Source organism: Neoarius graeffei, chromosome 14, assembly GCF_027579695.1.
Source record: "Neoarius graeffei isolate fNeoGra1 chromosome 14, fNeoGra1.pri, whole genome shotgun sequence".
Lineage (NCBI taxonomy): Eukaryota > Metazoa > Chordata > Actinopteri > Siluriformes > Ariidae > Neoarius > Neoarius graeffei.
Window position 1 is genome coordinate 38462137 of NC_083582.1, and position 17878 is coordinate 38480014.

The 17878-nt window shown below is 46.8% G+C and overlaps 1 protein-coding gene across 1 annotated transcript in view; it reads left to right on the forward strand.

The window, feature by feature from the left end:
- The window catches only part of myof (myoferlin), a 93787-nt gene that overhangs the window by 47355 nt on the left and 28554 nt on the right, over positions 1-17878 (forward strand). The window contains exons 17-25 of the mRNA XM_060939607.1: positions 5065-5189; positions 5407-5520; positions 5609-5786; positions 8564-8688; positions 8821-8930; positions 9090-9282; positions 9444-9599; positions 17465-17596; positions 17715-17878. Of these exons, the coding sequence (XP_060795590.1) occupies positions 5065-5189; positions 5407-5520; positions 5609-5786; positions 8564-8688; positions 8821-8930; positions 9090-9282; positions 9444-9599; positions 17465-17596; positions 17715-17878 (1297 nt within the window). The remainder of the gene's footprint in view (positions 1-5064; positions 5190-5406; positions 5521-5608; positions 5787-8563; positions 8689-8820; positions 8931-9089; positions 9283-9443; positions 9600-17464; positions 17597-17714) is intronic.

The following is a 17878-nucleotide window of genomic DNA, read 5'->3' on the forward strand; positions in this document are numbered from 1 at the left end:
GTCGGGCCATTAGATCGGTCAGCACGAGGGTACCGCTTTATATTAGTTCTGGTGGACTATGCAACGCGATACCCGGAAGCCGTGCCTCTGCGCAATATCTCAGCACGTAGTATTGCAGAGGTACTCTTCCGCGTCATCTCCCGAGTTGGAATCCCGAAAGAGATTCTGACTGACCAAGGCACTACGTTTATGTCACGAACACTGCGCGAACTGTATGGGTTATTGGGGATTAAGCCGATCCGCACCAGCGTTTATCACCCACAAACGGACGGTTTAGTGGAACGGTTCAACCGCACCCTCAAAAATATTATTAAAAAATTCGTAAGTGAGGACGCACGTAATTGGGATAAGTGGCTCGAACCCTTGCTGTTCTCAGTGCGAGAGGTCCCCCAAGCCTCCACGGGGTTCTCCCCGTTCGAATTATTATATGGGCGTAAGCCACGCGGCATCCTGGACGTGCTGCGGGAAAATTGGGAGGAGGGACCTTCACAAAGTAAGAATGAAATTCAGTACGTTATGGACCTGCGCGCAAAGCTCCACACGCTCACCCACCTAACTCAGGAGAATTTGCGGCAGGCCCAGGAACGGCAAGCCCGCCTGTACAACAAGGGTACGCGCCTTAGAGAGTTCACACCGGGAGATAAAGTACTCGTACTGCTGCCCACGTCGAGCTCCAAATTGATCGCCAAGTGGCAAGGGCCCTTTGAGGTCACACGGCGAGTCGGGGACGTCGACTATGAGGTGAGGTGAACAGACAGGGGTGGGGCGCTACATATCTACCACCTCAATCTGCTGAAACTCTGGAACAAGGAGGTCCCCGTGGCGTTGGTGTCGGTAGTTCCGGAGAAGGCGGAGCTGGGGCCGGAGGTTCAAAAAGGGACATTGGCATCACGTACCTCTCCGGTCCCCTGTGGAGACCACCTCTCCCCGACCCAACTCACGGAGGTCGCCCAGTTGCAGGCCGAGTTTTCGGACGTGTTCTCGCCCCTGCCCGGTCGCACTAACCTCATAGAACACCACATAGAGACGCCCCCGGGGGTGGTAGTGCATAGCCGCCCTTACAGGCTACCCGAACACAAAAAAAAAGTGGTCCGGGAAGAACTTCAGGCCATGCTCGAAATGGGCATCGTCGAGGAGTCCCACAGTGACTGGAGCAGCCCGGTGGTCTTGGTTCCCAAGGCCGACGGCTCGGTCCGGTTCTGTGTGGACTATAGAAAAGTCAATGCGGTGTCTAAATTCGACGCGTACCCAATGCCTCGTATTGATGAGCTGCTCGATCGACTAGGCACGGCTCGCTTTTACTCGACACTGGATTTGACGAAGGGATATTGGCAGATCCCCTTGACTCCATTATCCCGGGAGAAAACGGCCTTTTCCACACCGTTTGGCTTACACCAGTTCGTCACACTTCCGTTTGGGCTGTTTGGGGTGCCCGCTACGTTTCAGCGGCTGATGGACAGGGTCCTCCGGCCCCACGCCACCTATGCGGCCGCGTATTTGGACGATATTATCATTTATAGTAATGACTGGCAGCGGCACCTGCAACACCTGAGGGCCGTCCTTAGGTCGCTGAGGCGGGCGGGACTCACTGCCAACCCAAAGAAGTGTGCGACTGGGCGGGTGGAAGTACGGTATCTGGGCTTCCACTTGGGCAACGGGCAGGTGCGTCCCCAAATTAATAAGACAGCAGCGATTGCGGCCTGCCCGAGGCCCAAGACCAAAAAGGGGGTGAGACAGTTCCTGGGGCTGGCTGGCTACTATCGTAGGTTTATACCTAATTATTCGGACGTCACCAGCCCGCTGACTGACCTCACTAAAAAGGGAGCGCCAGATCCGGTCCAGTGGACGGAGCAGTGTCAGCGGGCTTTCTCTGAGGTAAAGGCTGCACTGTGTGGGGGGCCACTTTTACACTCCCCTGACTTCTCTCTCCCTTTTATGTTACAGACGGATGCGTCGGACAGAGGGCTGGGGGCCGTTTTGTCCCAGCAGGTGGAGGGGGAGGACCGCCCGGTCCTTTACATCAGTCGGAAGCTGTCAGTGCATGAGGGGCGCTACAGCACGATTGAGAAGGAGTGCCTGGCGATCAAGTGGGCGGTCCTCGCCCTCCGTTACTACCTGCTGGGGCGCCCTTTCACCCTCTGTTCGGACCACGCGCCCCTCCAGTGGCTCCACCGCATGAAGGATGCCAACGCGCGGATCACCCGTTGGTATCTGGCACTCCAACCCTTCAACTTCAAGGTGGTCCACAGGCCGGGGGCGCAGATGGTTGTGGCGGACTTCCTCTCCCGTCAAGGGGGGGGGGAGTCGGCTGCAGGCCGGACAGGCGCCCGGCCTGAGTCGGGCGGTGGGGGTATGTGGCAGCGGGGGCGTGGTCAAGCGCCGGTCTGTGACAGGAGGGTGGAGTCAGGGAAGGTAAGTGGCAGAATCACTTCACCTGAGAGCAATTAACGTGTTTGTGTGTCTTCCCAGTGACCGCGCCCTATATGAGGAGGGAGAGTGAGAGCGGAGGGAGCTCTGCCCTGAACCAGACGCCGGTTGTGTGTGTCTGTCTGGCTTTGAATGAATGATTGTTTAGCTGAAAAGTCTAGCAATAAAACGCTATTTTGGAATCTGGTCTCTGTCCTGCCGTCCTCTGTGCTCCACCCACACATAGGGAGTCCTACAGTGATATATCTGACTTGATGTGCTCCACCATTTTGTTTTTCTCCACTCATGTTATATGAGCGGATATCCTAGTAGTAGAGTAGCCAATCAGAGCGCATGATTGCTCATATCCAGTGAATGTGGATAGAATAAAATGTTATATCACATACCCTGAAGATAGGGTTGCAGTTATAACCATACTGTATATTTATTAAGTTACCTGCAGTGCATGTGCTTATACAACCCCGATTCCAAAAAAGTTGGGACAAAGTACAAATTGTAAATAAAAACGGAATGCAATGATGTGGAAGTTTCAAAATTCCATATTTTATTCAGAATAGAACATAGATAACATATCAAATGTTTAAACTGAGAAAATGTATCATTTAAAGAGAAAAATTAGGTGATTTTAAATTTCATGACAACAACACATCTCAAAAAAGTTGGGACAAGGCCATGTTTACCACTGTGAGACATCCCCTTTTCTCTTTACAACAGTCTGTAAACGTCTGGGGACTGAGGAGACAAGTTGCTCAAGTTTAGGGATAGGAATCTTAACCCATTCTTGTCTAATGTAGGATTCTAGTTGCTCAACTGTCTTAGGTCTTTTTTGTCGTATCTTCCGTTTTATGATGCGCCAAATGTTTTCTATGGGTGAAAGATCTGGACTGCAGGCTGGCCAGTTCAGTACCCGGACCCTTCTTCTACGCAGCCATGATGCTGTAATTGATGCCGTATGTGGTTTGGCATTGTCATGTTGGAAAATGCAAGGTCTTCCCTGAAAGAGACGTCGTCTGGATGGGAGCATATGTTGCTCTAGAACCTGGATATACCTTTCAGCATTGATGGTGTCTTTCCAGATGTGTAAGCTGCCCATGCCACACGCACTAATGCAACCCCATACCATCAGAGATGCAGGCTTCTGAACTGAGCGCCGATAACAACTTGGGTCGTCCTTCTCCTCTTTAGTCCGAATGACACGGCGTCCCTGATTTCCATAAAGAACTTCAAATTTTGATTCGTCTGACCACAGGACAGTTTTCCACTTTGCCACAGTCCATTTTAAATGAGCCTTGGCCCAGAGAAGACGTCTGCGCTTCTGGATCATGTTTAGATACGGCTTCTTCTTTGAACTATAGAGTTTTAGCTGGCAACGGCGGATGGCACGGTGAATTGTGTTCACAGATAATGTTCTCTGGAAATATTCCTGAGCCCATTTTGTGATTTCCAATACAAAAGCATGCCTGTATGTGATGCAGTGCCGTCTAAGGGCCCGAAGATCACGGGCACCCAGTATGGTTTTCCGGCCTTGACCCTTACGCACAGAGATTCTTCCAGATTCTCTGAATCTTTTGATGATATTATGCACTGTAGATGATGATATGTTCAAACTCTTTGCAATTTTACACTGCCGAACTCCTTTCTGATATTGCTCCACTATTTGTTGGTGCAGAATTAGGGGAATTGGTGATCCTCTTCCCATCTTTACTTCTGAGAGCCGCTGCCACTCCAAGATGCTGTTTTTATACCCAGTCATGTTAATGACCTATTGCCAATTGACCTAATGAGTTGCAATTTGGTCCTCCAGGTGTTCCTTTTTTGTACCTTTAACTTTTCCAGCCTCTTATTGCCCCTGTCCCAACTTTTGTGAGATGTGTTGCTGTCATGAAATTTCAAATGAGCCAATATTTGGCATGAAATTTCAAAATGTCTCACTTTCGACATTTGATATGTTGTCTATGTTCTATTGTGAATACAATATCAGTTTTTGAGATTTGTAAATTATTGCATTCCGTTTTTATTTACAATTTGTACTTTGTCCCAACTTTTTTGGAATCGGGGTTGTATACAGTACTGTAGTATTTAATATTTATATATATATATATATATATATATATATATATATATATATATATATATATATATATATATACTGTATATATACACACCTTATATAACTTTCTTTTGTTATATTATGTTCCTGTTTAGTTGTGAATATGCCCTTTTTTGCCTTATTTCATCTATAATACATCTTGATAGATACACAATATCCATAAAGGAGTTGTGAAAATGCTGTTATTCACAGTATACAGTATGGCATTTGAATAGTTTTGTATTGAGCTATTTGGTATTGTCGATCTAGGTCAAGCATCCTTCAACTTTATACAACATACCTCAATCAACTAACACGTCTAACTCTTATAAACCTCTGAAATGGCTTTAGCATTAACGATGTGCTTAAACTGTGCTATGCCTACAACAGTGTTGTCATGTCTCTAACATTTCAGTCCAAACCCCCTTCTCTGGAATGCAATAACTCAGCTAACCCTTCATCTGTCATCGTCAATAACTCAGTTAACCCTTCATCTGTCATCCTTTTAAGAAAGCCATGGGTAAATAACAGATCTGTCATTGTCACAGGAGAAACTGGAAAGTCTGAGGTTGGCTTTCTGCCTGCATTTGGCCCAAGCTACATTAACCTTTATGGCAGCCCAAGGGAGTTTACACGTTTAATTGATCCTTATGAAGACCTTAACTATGGAAAGGCAAGTATGAAGTAATATTGATATTGACAGCTTTTCTGAGAATGGTGTCATCATATGTAACATTTTACAGTTACTATACTCGATAGAAATGAACATTTTGAAGTAAACTTATTACTTAAAGTTGTATTTTTATGATAATAATTCAAAATTTCCTATCAGCCTTACTCAAGTGACAACTTATATTTCATTTAACAATATTCTCAAATGTTTCTCAAAGGGTGAAGGGGCAGCCTACAGAGGACGGATTCTTGTTGAGGTTTCCACTAAGCTTGATGGAAAGACAGAGAAGGATGTGGAGGCCATATCAAATGACGACATCTTGGTCGCTCAGGTAGTTACATCAATTGAAATTATATCGGGACCTTTTGCTTTGCATGTTGCATTTGCATGTCATTTTTACACATTGATTTATTTTATAGAAATACCAGCGAAGGAGGAAGTACTGCCTGTGTGCTGTGTTCCACAGTGCCACCATGATACAAGAGCCCGGAGAGCCTATTCAGTTTGAAGTTAGCATTGGGAACTATGGCAATAAACTGGACTGTACATGCAAACCTCTCGCTTCAACCACTCAATACAGCTGTGCCATGTTTGATGGTAAAGACAATCAAGATGGTATCTGAGTATACAGAGTATCCTGCAGAGTGTAGTGGTGGATTCTGAGTATCCTAAAATGTACTGCAGAATAACCATATTTTAGAATATAATATTAGCATACTTCAGTATACTGAGAACATTCTGTGGAATCAGAGTCATTTTAATTTATAACGAGAGTATACTGTGAAATCAAAGTGGTTTGGAGACTGTGGAGCACTGGCAAAATTGCAGTATAGCAACAACTTCTTCTTTTGGCTGCTCCCGTTAGGGGTCGCCACAGTGGATCTGTTCCGTATATTTGCTTTGGCATAGGTTTTACACCGGATGCCCTTCCTGACACAACCCTCCCCAATCTCTCCAGGCTTGGAACCAGCACTAAGTATGCACTGGCTTGTACAAACCCACACTGTAAAACATTCCAAATTGGTTTAACTTGGAAATGCAAGTTCACCTGCTGCATTGAAAATGCAAGTTAACTCAATTTGACGATTATCTTTGTTTCAACTCAGAAAAAGTCTCAATTAGTCAAGACAACTAAGTAATTCAAGTCTAACCTTTGAAAACTTGCACAGTTTTCAAATTAAAACACTTCTCAGAGCTCATTGAGTTAAAGCAAAACAGTAAGTGGACACAACTAAACAAGGCTGAAATGTTTTACAGTGTAGTTTCTGGGTATTTTACCTAATCTGCATGTCTTTGAACTGTGGGAGGAAACCAGAGCGCCTGGAGAAAACCCACGCAGACACAGGGAGAACATGCAAACTCCACACAGAAAGGCCCCCATCAGCCATGAGGTTCAAACCCGGAACCTTCTTGCTGTGAGGCAACAGTGCTAACCACTGCACCACCATGCCGCCCACAGTATAGTGATAACATACTGTAGAATTGGTTTGACTTCATAGTGTATTCAGTGCCTACTTTGAAATCACTGTAGTTTCAGAGTAAAATAAGAGCATTCTACAGTGGTGCTTGAAAGTTTGTGAACCCTTTAGAATTTTCTATATTTCTGCATAAATATGACCTAAAACATCATCAGATTTTCACACAAGTCCTAAAAGTAGATAAAGAGAACCCAGTTAAACAAATGAGACAAAAATATTACACTTGGTCATTTATTTATTGAGGAAAATGATCCAATATTACATATCTGTGAGTGGCAAAAGTATGTGAACCTCTCGGATTAGCAGCTAATTTGAAGGTGAAATTCGAGTCAGGTGATTTCAATCAATGGGATGACAATCAGGTGTGAATGGGCACCCTGTTTTATTTAAAGAACAGGGATCTATCAAAGTCTGATCTTCAAAACACATTTGTGGAAGTGTGTCATGGCACGAACAAAGGAGATTTCTGAGGACCGCAGAAAAAGCATTGTTGATGCTCATCAGGCTGGAAAAGGTTACAAAACAATCTCTAAAGAGTTTGGACTCCACCAATCCACAGTCACACAAATTGTGTACAAATGGAGGAATTTCAAGACCATTGTTACCCTCCCCAGGAGTGGTCGACCAACAAAGATCACTCCAAGAGCAAGGTGTGTAATAGTCGGCGAGGTCACAAAGGAACCCAGGGTAACTTCTAAGCAACTGAAGGGCTGTCTCACATTGGCTAATGTTAATGTTCATGAGTCCACCATCAGGAGAACACTGAACAACAATGGTGTGCATGGCAGGGTTGCAAGGAGAAAGCCAATGCTCTCCAAATAGAACATTGCTGCTCATCTGCAGTTTGCTAAAGATCACGTGGACAAGCCAGAAGGCTATTGGAAAAATGTTTTGTGGACGGATGAGACCAAAATAGAACTTTTTGGTTTCAATGAGAAGCGTTATGTTTGGAGAAAGGAAAACACTGCACTCCAGCATAAGAACCTTATCCCATCTGTGAAACATGGTGGTGGTAGTACCATAGTTTGGGCCTATTTTGCTGCATCTGGGCCAGGACGGCTTGCCATCATTGATGGAACAATGAATTCTGAATTATACCAGCGAATTCTAAAGGAAAATGTCAGGACATCTGTCCATGAACTGAATCTCAAGAGAAGGTGGGTCATGCAGCAAGACAATGACCCTATGCACACAAGTCGTTCTACCAAGGAATGGTTAAAGAAGAATAAAGTTAATGTTTTGGAATGGCCAAGTCAAAGTCCTGACCTTAATCCAATGGAAATGTGGAAGGACCTGAAGCGAGCAGTTCATGTGAGGAAACCCACCAACATCCCAGAGTTGAAGTTGTTCTGTACGGAGGAATGGGCTAAAATTCCTCCAAGCCGGTGTGCAGGACTGATCAACAGTTACCGAAAACGTTTAGTTGCAGTTATTGCTGCACAAGGCGGTCAAACCAGATACTGAAAGCAAAGGTTCACATACTTTTGCCACTCACAGATATGTAATATTCGATCATTTTCCTCAATAAATAAGTGACCAAGTATAATATTTTTGTCTCATTTGTTTAACTGGGTTCTCTTTATCTACTTTTAGGATTTGTGTGAAAATCTGATGATGTTTTAGGTCATATTTATGCAGAAATATAGAAAATTCTAAAGGGTTCACAAACTTTCAAGCACCATTGTATATAATTCGTTTGGTTTCAGGGTATATTAAGTGCATGCTCTGGAATCAGGGTTGGTTTAGGGTTGGTTTCAGAGTATATTAAGAGTATACTGTGGAACCAGTGTATACAGTGATTCAACTGTTGAAACAGGGTACTTTTGGAGTATACTGAGTATATTGTAAAATCAGACTGGCTCCAGGTTAGTGATTCTCTGCATTCTGGCTTTATAGGTAATCAGTACTATTACTTGCCCTGGGCTGACACAAAGCCTGTTGTTGCTGTGATGTCATTTTGGGAGGATATCAGTCATCGCTTAGATGCTCTTAACATCATTCTTCACATTGCAGACCGTTTGGTATGTATATTGTTGACTGGTTACACACATTTAAACAATTAATTCTGCACTCTAAAAATTCTGGTGACTTCATTCTCTCTGATATTACTTGGAATTGTAAACTGTTTGTCATAACCTGTTCACTAATTTCAGCAAAATAACATCACCGAGCTGGAAACTGCAGTACTGGCTAAAGTCCCAGACTTAGACCTTTATGAGATTCAGGACAAACTTTTTAGCCAGCTCATAGAGGACATCAGCAGGTGAGGTTAATTTATTTCCTCCTGCACATTTTACAACATTATGTTTTAAGTATTAGGGCTTATTAACGCATGAAGTATTGATATCATCATGTGAAGATTGACTGATATGAAGGCTTGCTAAAGCATCAGTGTTTCTAAATCCAAAATCAATCCCCTTAGCTTTAAACTCCCAGATCTGGAGGGTAATGCTAACCTCACAGCCCTGGATATCCAGATTAAGAAGCTACGAGACAGCACCTTGCAGAGCATCCTGACTGCAGCTGAGGACTCGTTAAAGGAGCGCCGTGACATTACAGAGAATATGGTCACCATTGATAGCTGGCTGGACAAACTTAAAAAACTGTCTGTGGAGGTGGTTACTTTTTCAGAGCTTGTTAAACAGCTGTTATTTTTTAAATGTTTATTCTTAGCTTCACACAACTCAGTCTTCTGCTAGAATTGAACACTATGATTAGAATGTGAATTGTATTTGCCATTCATATAAATCTTATGAGTTTTATATGTCCTCTATAGCCCCAGAACAGCATGCCTGATGTGATTATCTGGATGTTGAGAGGAGAGAAACGGGTGGCCTACTGTCGCATTCCAGCTCATCAAGTTCTGTATTCGGTGTACAGCGAGGAGGCGTGTGGCCAGTACTGTGGAAAAACCCAGACCATCTTTCTAAACGTATTATTATACTATTAGAACACTACTGCTAAAGTAATAATGTTGAGCATACATGATACTCATGTACCATATGTACTCATGTAAATGGATGAGGACTAATACAATCATGTGAAAAAGAAAGTACACCCTCTTCCAGTTACATGGTTTTATCAATCAAGACACAAAAAAACACCTGATTATTACCAGGTCCTAAAATTATGCAAATCTAACCTCAGGTGTAAAGCGACACACAACAGATTCCACCGTGTCATTGCTTATTTAACATAAATTAAGTGAAAATGCAGAATCCATGTGTGAAAATGTAAGTACACCTCATGATTCAATAGCTTGTACAACCACCTTTTGCAGCAATAACTTGAAGCAATCATTTTCTGTATGATTTTATCAGTCTCTCACATCATTGTGGAGGAATTTTGGCCCACTCTTCTTTACAACATTGCTTCAGTTCATTCATGTTTGAGAGCATTGGTTTATGCACAGCTCTCTTAAGGTCCCACCACAGCATTTCAATTGGGTTGAGGTCTGGACTTTGACTTGGCCATTCCAACACCTTGATTCTTTTCTTTTTCAGCCATTCTGCTGTAGATTTGCTGGTTGTTAGGGTTTTGCTGGAAATCGAACCCGGGTCACTGGTGTAGTAATCCAGCAAACCCCCACTAGGCCACCAGGGGAATGACTCAAGTGCAGAGGAGTGAGGCGAAAGTAGAGTACAAAAACAGTTTATTTACAACGCTCAGAAGATCCAAAATCCAAAGCAAAAAATAACAAAAGTAAAATCCAAATGCTCAGAAGATATAAGGGAAAATAAAAAACATCCAAAAGTTCAACGTTCAAAAATCAGAAAAGAAAAGGCAAAAATGCAAACACTCAGAAGATCCAAAAGGTACAAAGTCCAAAAAGAAAGCAAAATACCAAAAAACACAAGGACAAAAGCAAGGTACACGAGACAGAGGTTACTAGCCATAAGCAGCACAAAGACTCCGTGACAAGGGGCTAAACTGAGGAAGTATATATACACAGGTTAATTAGGAAACTAGGCGGGGCAGAAAATGAAGAACAGGTGGGGTAAAAGGCACATGAAAACAAACACAAAACACAGAAACAGTGGTGGCCTCTAGAGGCCAAAACAAACATGACAAGATAAAGAAATAACAGCGGCCTCTAGAGGCCAAGACAGTCCCCAGTCCTAACAGGACCCCCCCCCCTCAAGGAGCGTCTCCTGACGTTCCCAGGGCGATCCGGATGGGCCGAATGGAAGTCCCGACAAAGTTCTTTGTCTAATACGTCCCGAGTGGGGACCCAACAGCGCTCCTCAGGGCCATAGCCCTCCCAGTCCACTCGATATTGAAGCCCACCGTGGACCCGGCGGGAGTCGAGCAGGCGGCGCACAGTGAACACGGTCTGACCCTGGAGGATGCGGGGGGGGGGGGGGGGGGGGGGGGTTCCTAGGGGCAGTGGCATACGAGGACGACAGTATGGGCCGCAACAGGGATACATGGAATGTGGGGTTGATCCTAAGAGTCCGGGGCAACTGGAGCCGGTAGGCGACAGGGTTCACCCTGCGCACAACCTTGAAGGGGCCAATGTAGCGAGGAGCAAGCTTGCGGTTCTCCACCCGCAGCGGAAGGTCCTTGGTGGACAGCCAAACCCGCTGCCCAGGGCGGAAAATGTGGGCAGGCCTTCTATGGTGGTTGGCCTGAGTCTGGTTGGCCCTGGAAGTCTGGATGAGGGTCCTCCTGACCTTGTTCCAGGTCTTGCGACACCGTCTCACATACTGGTTGACTGAGGGCATCCCAGCGTCCTCCTCCTGTTCTGGGAACAAAGGTGGCTGGAACCCGAATTGGCACTGGAACGGCGACAACCTGGTGGCCAACGACTGCAGAGTGTTGTGGGCATACTCCGCCCATGGCAGCCAGGTGCTCCATGATGTCGGGTTATCCATCACCAGGCCTCGCAGGGTGGTTTCCAGGTCCTGGTTGAGCCTCTCCGTCTGGCCATTGGACTGGGGGTGGAACCCAGAGGAGAGGCTGGCAGTGGCCCTGATGAGCTTGCAGAACCCGCGCCACACTCGGGAGGAGAACTGGGGCCCCCGGTCTGAGACGATGTCCTGTGGGAGACCAAAGACTCGGAAGACATGCGTAAATATTAGTTGGGCTGTTTCAAGGGCAGAAGGGAGCTTGCACAGCGGTATAAAGCAGCAGGCCTTGGAGAATCTGTCGACTATGACTAAAATGACCGTGTTACCTTGAGAGTGTGGAAGGCCCGTGATGAAGTCGACCGCCACATGGGACCAGGGACACCGGGGAATAGGCAGAGGATGCAGGAGGCCCTGGGGATGCTGTCGTGGGTTCTTGCTTCTGGTGCACACATCACAAGACAGGATGAATTACCTTACTTCCTTCTCCATGCTTGGCCACCAGAAGCGTCTTTTCAAGAAGTCCAGGGTCCTCCGAGCTCCCAGGTGGGCGGTGAGAGGGGACGAGTGACCCCACTGGAGGACCTTGGCCCAGGCTTGACGTGGGACGTACAAGAGGTCCGGTGGCCCCGTCCCAGGACCGGGGTCTTGGTGTTGGGCTCGTCGGATGGCCTCCTCAACACCCCAGCGGGCAGGGGCCACAATCCGGGACACAGGGATAATAGGCCCAACTTCACTCTCCCTGTTGGTGGGATCGAACAGCCTGGAAAGCGCGTCAGGTTTGGTGTTCTTAGACCCGGGGCGGTATGATAGGGTGAAGTCGAACCGACTGAAAAACAAGGCCCACCTAGCCTGTCGTGGATTGAGTCTCTTGGCTTGCTGGAGGTACTCCAGGTTCTTGTGGTCCGTCCAGACCAGAAATGGATGTTGCGCTCCCTCCAGCCAGTGCCTCCACTCCTCAAGGGCCAGTTTAACTGCTAGCAGTTCTCGATCCCCCACGTCATACCGGGACTCCGCAGGACTCAGGCAGTGGGAGAAGTATGCGCAGGGGTGCAACCTTCCTTCCGAGCGTTGAGAGAGGACCACGCCGACACTGCTGTCCGAGGCGTCCACCTCGACGATGAAGGGTTGCGAAGGGTCCGGGAGGACCAGAATGGGTGCCGTGCAGAAGCGGTGCTTGAGGTCTTTGTCTGTGAATATTCTCAGTCATCCAGGTCATAGTAACTATGGGTGGTAAAAGAGAGCAACTGGACTTGCTTGAAGATTCTTGAAGACGTTTCACCTCTCATCCGAAAGGCTTCTTCAGTTCTGTCTGACTGGTAGGGAGTATCAGGTATTTATCCTCTCATGGATGAAAAGCTCATCTAAGGTGTCGTTGAGTCATCCTGTTGGTGTGGGTCACTGGGGGCTGAATGTGAATGGCCTCGAGAGTCGTTAGGGTGATCAATGGATTGCCCGTTAAGGTGATCAATGGAATGCTGATTCTCTCTGTCCTCCTGTGAGCCACTGAAAACAGCTGGGTTTTGGTGTGCATTCAGTTGTATGGGAAGTGTGCCAAGGACTGCATTGTAGGTGGCTGATAAATTATGTCTTAGACCCCCACCTCTGTTCAGTGATGGCCGTTCCAGGTTGACAAAAATGGCTTCTTTAACTCCTCGCTCATACCAACGATCCTCTCTGGCTAAAATGCATACGTTGGAATCCTGAAATGAGTGTCCTTTGTTGTTAAGATGAAGGTAGACAGCAGAGTCTTTGAACGCCTTTTCCGCCTGAGGAGACCAGACATACGATCCACCTGTCCTTTTGGTGAGGTCCAATATGGGCGCTGCTACAGAACTGAAGTTCCTGACAAACTTGCGGTAGAAGTTAGCAAATCCTAAGAACCGCTGAACCGCTTTGACGGACTTGGGGGTGGGCCAGTCCCGGACGGCCAGGGTCTTGGCTGGATCCATCTGGAGTTGGCCTGTCCATACAATAAAACCCAGAAAGGAGACCTCAGGAACATGAAACTCGCATTTCTGGGCCTTAGTGAACAGATTGTTCGTAGCAGCCTCTGGAGAACCTGGCGGACATGGTGGCGGTGCTCCTGCACGGTCTTGGAAAAGATTAGGATGTCATCGAGGTAGACGAAAACGTACTGATTGATCATGTCCCTCAAGACGTCATTGATAAGGGCCTGAAAAACAGCTGGTGCATTGGTGAGTCCGAAGGGCATCACCTGGCACTCGTAGTGCCCTGACAGGGTGTTAAAGGTAGTCTTCCACTCGTCTCCCTGTCAGATACGGATGAGGTGGTATGCGTTCCGTAAGTCCAACTTGGTGAAGACGGTGGCGCCTTGGAGCAGGTCGAATGCTGTGGACATCAGCGAAAGGGGATAGCGGTTGCGCACAGTGATCTTGTTCAGGCCCATGTAGTCAATACATGGTCGGAGCCCCCCATCCTTCTTGCCGACAAAGAAGAAGCCGGCACCAGCAGGTGAGGTGGAGGGTCGAATGAACCCAGAGACCAGGGCGTCCTTGATGTATTCCTCCATGGCCTTGTGTTCTGGCTGAGAGAGGGAGAACAGTCTGCCCCGAGGAGGGGTAGTCCCAGGGAGCAAGTCGATGGCACAGTCGTAGGCACGGTGTGGAGGAAGAACGGCGGCCCTACTCTTGCTGAAGACTTCTTTAAGGTCCCAGTACTCTGTGGGAACTTGAGATAACTCGGTGAGATCAGGAGGCTCGGCAGGAGACACAGGAGAGCTAGAGAGCAAACAAGAGGCATGGCATGCAGGGCCCCATTCCGCAACCTGGCTAGTTACCCAGTCTATGCGCGGGTTGTGACAGGTAAGCCAAGGAAGGCCTAGAATCACCGGGAACTCTGGTGAATGAATCAGGTGCAGGGATATTTTTTCTTGGTGACCTTGAGACTGGAGAAAGACTGGAGAAGTTACTTGGGTGACTCTTCCATCACCTAAAGCTTGGCCATCCAGGGCAGACACAGACAGCGGGACTTCAAGAGGTGCAGTTGGGACATTGATAGTTCGGGCGAAGTGGACGTCCATAAAGTTTCCAGCCACCCCGGAGTCTAGCAAGGCCTGGCAAGAGTGGATGGACTCACCCCAGGAGATGGAGACCGGGATGTAGACTCCTTGGCCAGGAAGTTCAGGAGAGAGGGTAGGCCCCGTCACAACCCTCCCTCGGCTGGATGGGGCGGTCCTTTTCCCGAGAGCTTGGGACATGATGCTCGGAAGTGGCCAGGCTTGCCACAGTAGATGCAGCACTTGTCCCTCCTTCTGCGCTCCCTCTCAGATGCGGAGAGACGGGTACGGCCCACTTGCATGGGCTCCGGACAGTCACTGGAAGAGGTAGATGGGCTCCAGGTTGAGGCAGTGAGGCCGGGGAAGCTCAGGACTCGGCGGGGCTCTCTAGTCCTGTTGTCAAGACGAATGGCATGTGAGATCAGGGTTTCGAGGTCACTTGGGCATCCGATAGAGGCCAGACCGTCTTTGATGGGGTCAGACAGGCCATGGTGGAAGGCTGAAACCAGGGCCGTCTCATTCCACCCACTGACTGCTGCGAGCGTCCGGAACGAGATGGCGTAGTCTGCAACGCTTCCCTCCTGTCGGACGGACATGAGCTTCCTGGCTGCATCTTTACTGATGTCTGCCTGATCGAAGACCCGAAGCATCTCCTCCATAAACAGCTTGAAGTCCGAACACTCAGGTCCCTGTCTTTGCCAGACGGCTGTTGCCCAAGCTCGTGCCTTATCAGCTAACAAGGTTATCACATATGCGATCTTGCGGTGATCCGTAGTGTAGGTGGAAGGCTGGAGCTCAAAGGTGAGTTGGCACTGGGTAAGGAACTCCCGGCACTCACCATGCTTGCCGCCATACTTCTGTGGTGCAGGAAGGCAGGGTTCGCGAGGTGACGGAGGCAGCGTCAGCTGAACACTTGAACAGGAGCAGATGGTGGAGCAGGAGCAAGATCAGGAGGGGGAGATGCGGGCGTAGGAGTCAGCTGTGCCAGGGCTTTCCCAATTTGCTGAAGCAGTACCTCGTGGCAAGCAAGGGCCTCATGTTGGCTTGCGAGTGTTCGTCCATGAGTGTCCATGGTCGCTCCAAAGCATGTTAAAGCTGCCATAATTCCCTGAAGGTTGGCTGGGTAGACAGTTGAAGCAGCCTCTGCTGAGTCGGTCATGACGGAGACTTTCTGTTAGGGTTTTGCTGGGAATTGAACCCGGGTCGTTGGTGTAGTAATCCAGCAAACCCCCACTAGGCCACCAGGGGAATGACTCAAGTGCAGAGGAGTGAGGCGAAAGTAGAGTACAAAAACAGTTTATTTACAACACTCAGAAGATCCAAAATCCAAAGCAAAAAATAACAAAAGTAAAATCCAAACGCTCAGAAGATATAAGGGAAAATAAAAAACATCCAAAAGTTCAACGTTCAAAAATCAGAAAAGAAAAGACAAAAATGCAAACACTCAGAAGATCCAAAAGGTACAAAGTCCAAAAAGAAAGCAAAATACCAAAAAACACAAGGACAAAAGCAAGGTACATGAGACAGAGGTTACTAGCCATAAGCAGCACAAAGACTCCGTGACAAGGGGCTAAACTGAGGAAGTATATATACACAGGTTAATTAGGAAACTAGGCGGGGCAGAAAATGAAGAACAGGTGGGGTAAAAGGCACATGAAAACAAATACAAAACACAGAAACAGTGGCGGCCTCTAGAGGCCAAAACAAACATGACAAGATAAAGAAATAACAGCGGCCTCTAGAGGCCAAGACAGTCCCCAGTCCTAACACTGGTGTCCTCAGGATCACTGTCCTGTTGCATGACCCAGTTGCAGCCAAGCTTTAGCTATTGGACAGATGGCCTCACATTTGCCTCTAGAATACTTTGATATACAGAGGAGTTCATGGTTGACTCAATGACTGCAAGGTCCCCAGGCCCTGTGGCTGCAAAACAAGCCCAAATCATCACCCCTCCACCACCGTGCTTGATGGCTGGTATGAGGTGTTTGTGCTAATATATTGTGTTTGGTTTTTGCCAAACATGGCACTGTGCATTATGGCCAAACATTTCCACTTTGGTCTCATCTGTCCAAAGGACATTGTTCCAGAAGTCTTGTGGCTTGTTCAGATGCATCTTTGCGAACCTAAGCCTTGCTGCCATGTTCTTTTTAGATAGAAGAGGCTTTCTTCTGGCAACCCTTCCAAACAAGCCATACTTGCACAGTCTTTTTGTAATTGTACTGTCATGAACTTTAACATTTAACATGCTAACTTTGGCCTGTAGAGTCCTAGATGTTGTTCTTGGGTTTTTTGCAGTTTCTCTGAGCATCGTACAGCCTGACCTTGGAGTAAATTTGCTGGGACGTCCACTCCTGGGAAGATTGGCAACTGTCTTGAATGTTTTCCACTTCTGGATAATCTTTCTCACAGTAGAATGATGAATTTCAAATTGTTTAGAAATGGCCTTATAACCCTTCCCAGACTGATGTGCGGCAACAATTGCTTCTCTAAGATCACTGCTGATGTCTTTCCTCCTTGGCATTGTGTTAACATACACTTGAGTACTCCAGACCAGCAAACTGCACACTGGCTGATGATCAATTAATCAAATTAATTTGATCAGCAACACCTGGCTGCTAATTGCCTTCATAATTTCTATGGAAGCAGTAAGGGTGTACTTAATTTTTCACACACTGCTACTGCATTTTTGGCTTACTTTGTGTTAAATAAATAATGACAGGGTGAATATGTCATGTATTATTGGTCATCTGATGTTGTATTTGCCTAATTTTAAGACCTGGTAATGACCAGATGATTTTTTATGTCCTCACACTTAAAAGCTAGACTTGAAAGAGGGTGTACTTTCTTTTTCACATGACTGTAGTACCAGCTAGAACCTGCCTGACTCAGTATATCACTATGTCCTGTAAAGCTAACTGTCTTCTTCTGCAGTACCCAATGGACAAAAGCAAGAGTTCCAAGATCCCTGCCCAAATACGGGTGAATATTTGGCTGGGATTAGCTGCAGTTGAGAAAAAGTTCAATGCTTATGCTGAAGGAACGTTCAATGTTTTTGCAGAACTGGTAAGTCCATTCATGTTTCTTTTAAATGTATATTTATATTCTAACCCAATCACATTCACTCTTCAGTGAGGCTGTCTGAGAAATGATCTATTAGAAATAGCATTTGTCTTTTTGATAGTATGAGAACCAGGCGAAAATGTTGGGCAAGTGGGGTACTTCGGGTCTGCTGAGTCGTCATAAGTTCTCTGACGTGACTGGTGAAGTGAAACTAAAGAAGGAATATTTTATGCCCCCTCGAGGCTGGCAATGGGAAGGTGACTGGTTCGTGGATCCAGAGAAAAG